Below are 4,614 nucleotides of genomic sequence, written 5' to 3'. Positions count from 1 at the left end.
CTTCCCATTTTACATTGTTTCGGCAGATCATTGCATGACTACTGAGTACCTGTTACAGACCTTCTGGAACAATCTTTTAGACAACCAGCAAGACAATTTGACCACAACTTAGAAGATCTGGATTTCAGCGCAGCAACCAGTGAGAAACTGAAATATTTGGTGCGAGTCATTGAACTTCTTTGTGACTCAGTTCTCACTCTAAACAAGGGAAGACCTGTTACATGTGCCTTTGTGAAAGTGCTTTGACTTTCCCACATGATAGGTACTGCATCATCATTCTCAGGTTCTGTATTAAGTAATGATCTCTGGAAACAGACAACTGGGCAAAATATAAAAGTACATCAAATAGCCAGAAGCTGTGCTAGTTGGAAAAAAACAAACCAGAACCGGGTGACTGCAGCACACCACAGCAGATCCTCCAGTGCTGTTCACTGCTATGGTTTCAGAGGAGCTGCTGCCTTCTTTGTTGTGTATGCCAACATTAGTTCTTTCCACATTTCAGGCTAACCTGTCTCTGGACTACTGCCTTGATGTCGTTCACTAGCACACTCACACTGCACACTTCGCTGCTTTTGTCATGCACATTTGGAAGCCTAGGTTGCGCATACAAGTGAACTCCTTCCTTCCTTTTTCACTGTTTTTTCTTTTCTTCAGAAATTAAGCATCACTCCTGGGGATATTCATCTGTAGAAGTGAGATGGGGAAAATGTTGATTACTTCAACTTGGATTTGCCAGGACTAGCTCGTTCGGGATTCCTGCTGAGGGCCAGTGTATGGATTTGCAGGGTTTTTTTAGAACATTCTCTGAATCAGAAATTACTGTTCATATAGAAGACAGTATCTGATGACAATTGCTGGTACTCAGACAACAGGAGATCTAATTTTACACATCCTTAAGGATGCTCAGCTACAGAGTGTAGTTGGAGAAGGATGCAAGTATCTGGGCCTAGCTCTGGGCTCTATTACTTCATTCTCATACTTTTAAAGGGAAAAGCCCCAAGCTTTGCCAAAGTTGGGAACTGGTAAGTGATATTACCTTCCTCCACACTCTTCCACTTTGGCCTCTTGAACCAGAGAGGCCTGGTGACAAAAATCAGCACAGGATGGGGAAAGACATACAGAAGCAACATACCATAGATCTGCTTCAGTGTAACCAGCAGAAAGACTTAAATCAACTATTTCTTTCATGTTCAGACCCTGGACCAGTGGGTGGCATGATCTCTCACTTTGCCAGGCATTTATATATTTAAGAAAATTGTATTAATTTGCATATGTACAAATAGAAATTTCATTTGTATCCACAGAAAATTTGACTCCCTGGTACAATGAAACAGTTACATTTATATAGTCACAAAAGCAAAAAGTCGCTTGTTATCTATTTACCACATTTATGCATTCTGAAAACACTGACTTTAGTTCTCATCTAAGTGCACTTACTTCTGGAATTACACAAATTCTCAATAAAAGGCTTTGGACTAGAAGTAGTCCTCCACTTACACTAGCAGAGAAGCAAAACATCACAAAAAGGAATGCATCCCTGGAGTCACATGGAAGTACTTCACCTTAGTCAATGTATGCAGATGCAGGTCCCAAGATCACAACTGGAGCCTTAGCATGTTTAGAAGAGTCTGAGGACTAAGAGTTTTCATTCATAACCACTGTAGATGGTACTGTACTTTCAGGGAGTCTCATTTTACACAGCTCTGAACTGTCACCCCACCAACTATGTTTTTGTTTTTAAATGTCAAAAAATGTACAAACATAGATGTAGGCATAGATTATTATTATCTTTATTGCTCTTGTTAAAATGTCAGTGTATGAATTATGGCATTATGCTGTAAAAATGCAACATTACTGAGTGCTCTAACAGTATGAGGTCCATTATGACAAGATTTTAAACATGAAGCATGAGCTTCAATATGGATTTCCAAATAAAAAGAACAAGCCTGAGGGTAAATGGATTAATAATAACTGATTTATCTGAAATTTCAATACTAAGTGAATATAGAGTGGATTTGCAAGAACCAGACACATTTAAGACATGACAGAGTCAAACAAAGCTTCTAAAAATTGAAGAGTAAATTATCTTTTTCTTTTTGACCTACATTAGAGGTATTTTTTCTGCACATTAGATGAATGTTACAGCTCTCCTATTAAATTACAACCACAATGTGTCAGGTGGATTTGCATGAGAAAAGGAAAAAGCAAAACAAAACCTTTTCTACATTGCCAGTAAGAGAAAAAACTGTGTGCTTTGAAATTTTAAAAATAAACCCATCAATTTAAGAAAAAAAACAAAATAAAAATCACATCTCCTGGGTGAATCTCCACCATAACAAAACACTGATGCCTATTAATTCTATGCTTGGGGACTGAACAAAACTATGGCACTATTCCTAATTCTGAAGCAAACCCAAACAACTGAATATCCATGGCTATTACTGCACTTGTAGCAGTGGTGCTTTAACCAGCCTGAAAACTACTTTCATTGTATTAAGAAAAGTGAGATTTTTTTTTTTAACATGTATAATCTTACGTGAAAGATGCATTGTAAAAAGAATGGTGTTCTAATTCAAACTGCCATACCCTTTATAAAACAGTTTAAGCATACCTGGCACAACATGAAGCTATTGAAATGCCTCCACTACTTCAGAAAAAGTCTTAAAGAATAACATTTCCCAGAGGATGTGTGGGCACAGAGTACCAAATAAAGGGAAAAAAAAAAATAACAGTGGGCATTAGGTTCCCAGCAAAAGGATGTCTTACATCACACAGCAGATCAGAAATAAATAAGATGAAACTTGAAAAGTCTGAATATAAATCCTTGGACGATGTTGGAAGAGTCACAGGCTTCACCAAATTAATGTCAGTGTATTTTGTTAAGCATAATACAGTTACTATATACAGTATGTTTATCAGATAATGCCAACTAACAATACACTACATTAATGGTTGTTAAACAAAAAATGTACTAAAACAATGTACTTATAAAAACAGATGGCAACCCCCCAATTATGCATAGTTACAGATGATGAAGTCCATCTCTCTGGAGTCCAATGGATTGACACCTTCAAGCATCAGGAAGCAGTTTTCTGAAGTGTAAACAACATAATTAACAGAACCCAGTCAAGCTGTAGGGGAATTACACTGTCAAGAATATCTCCAGTCCAATCACAAAACTCTCTGTAAATGTTACCACTGCATAGCTGCAATGGGGCAGTCATCCATTCAAAGGTTTTACACTGCCGTATTTCTTCAAAGGACCTTCTAAAGGATGTGCTATTTAACATGGTGGTGATCTACACACAAACAAAATACGTGATGAACACAAAGCACTTAGGTTTAGAAGCACTTATGGAAGAATCCGTGACATCTTTACAGTGTATTGTGTATGACTGCACACACTATTAAGTTTCTCCTGCTTATTATTATGTGGCATCTTACTGTTCAAAGTATTTCTACATACTAAGAAGAGCGAGCCTTCTCCCCAAGAAACCAGCTTCTCTGATACGGGAAGCCACCATGCTCGTATCTTGCTTTGCTACAGTAAGGCATGTACAATGAAGGTGACAATGTCAAATCCCCATGGATCATGACAAAAAGACCCAGTTCTTCCCTTTGTTTCTTGCTCAGCTTGTCTGCTCCATTACAACCGTGAACATCAGAAAGCATCCATGTGTTCCTGTCTAGTAAGTAGAGGCTTCCCATCTGTACCACCAATCTTTTTCTGCATCTCTTCTACTGCTTTCAGCAAAGAAGCTCGCTCCTGCTCAAGAGTGAGAATGGACTGCTTCAGTTTGCCTTCATTGGTCAATAAAAGCTCTACTGTTGCTTCAAGGTTTTGGATCTTTCCGTTAGCCACCTTCCAAAGTAAGAAGAAAGAAGGAGGGGGAGGAAGGAAGGGAAGAAAAAACAAAAAGGAAATTCATTAATAACTGAAACCAACTTTAAACTATTTTTTGAGATACATTAATACACATAAAATACTTTCCAATAATGACAAATTGCAAAGGTAAATGCAAGTATGAATGTTATTAGACCTGTGTACTTTAGACTACAACTATGGTTTTGCCTATAACAAGAAACTTCCTGCTCTCAACTTGATTGTTTTGATTAGTTCACAATTAAGCTCAGAATATAATGCAAAGTAATGAAATTAGAAAGTTACTAAGTCTGCAAATTATACGTTGGCCAGTGGGGTGAGGTTGTGTGGGAGGGATGGAGGGAAGAGTGGTCCCACGGTGCCACTCGGGGAGCGTAGAGGGTTGGGGAGCCACCAGGAATGCCAGCACATCCTCGCTGGCGGCGCTGGGGGGAAACCTGCCGTGTGGGGCAGAGAGCCCAGGAGGGCAGAGGGTCCCAGCTCTGCCGCGCTCAGGCTGCTGGTGCCGGGTGGCAGCTTGCCGGTGGCCCTTTCTGCTGCGGGGCTGCTCTCTAAGCGCAGCCTGCTTCTTGCAGGATCATCCCAAGCAAGGGCCACCGACAGCCCCGTCTATCAAAGCTGGGGGACTTTGCCGCTCACCAGGTGAGTTCTGGAAAGAAACGCATTGTCCTGCAAATGGTTGAGCTGTGCTCACTTGTCCCTTGAGTGTCGCCATGCAGGTTGGGCAGCCC

At 40.1% G+C, this 4,614-nt stretch overlaps 1 protein-coding gene across 4 annotated transcripts in view; it reads right to left on the bottom strand.

The window, feature by feature from the left end:
* Nucleotides 1-2,877: 2,877 nt before the first annotated feature.
* The window catches only part of TBC1D1 (TBC1 (tre-2/USP6, BUB2, cdc16) domain family, member 1), a 111,843-nt gene continuing 110,106 nt past the window's right edge, over nucleotides 2,878-4,614 (bottom strand). For all 4 annotated transcript variants that reach the window (XM_010574432.1, XM_010574433.1, XM_010574435.1 and 1 more), the window contains one exon: nucleotides 2,878-3,862. In XM_010574432.1, coding sequence (XP_010572734.1) covers nucleotides 3,662-3,862 — 201 coding nt within the window. In that variant the 3' untranslated portion in view covers nucleotides 2,878-3,661. The remainder of the gene's footprint in view (nucleotides 3,863-4,614) is intronic.

This window comes from Haliaeetus leucocephalus, unplaced genomic scaffold (assembly GCF_000737465.1).
Source record: "Haliaeetus leucocephalus isolate CR32 unplaced genomic scaffold, Haliaeetus_leucocephalus-4.0 Scaffold439, whole genome shotgun sequence".
NCBI classification, from domain to species: Eukaryota; Metazoa; Chordata; class Aves; order Accipitriformes; family Accipitridae; genus Haliaeetus; species Haliaeetus leucocephalus.
The sequence above is the reverse complement of the archived record's forward strand: the minus strand, read 5'-3'. Positions and strand labels throughout refer to the sequence as shown.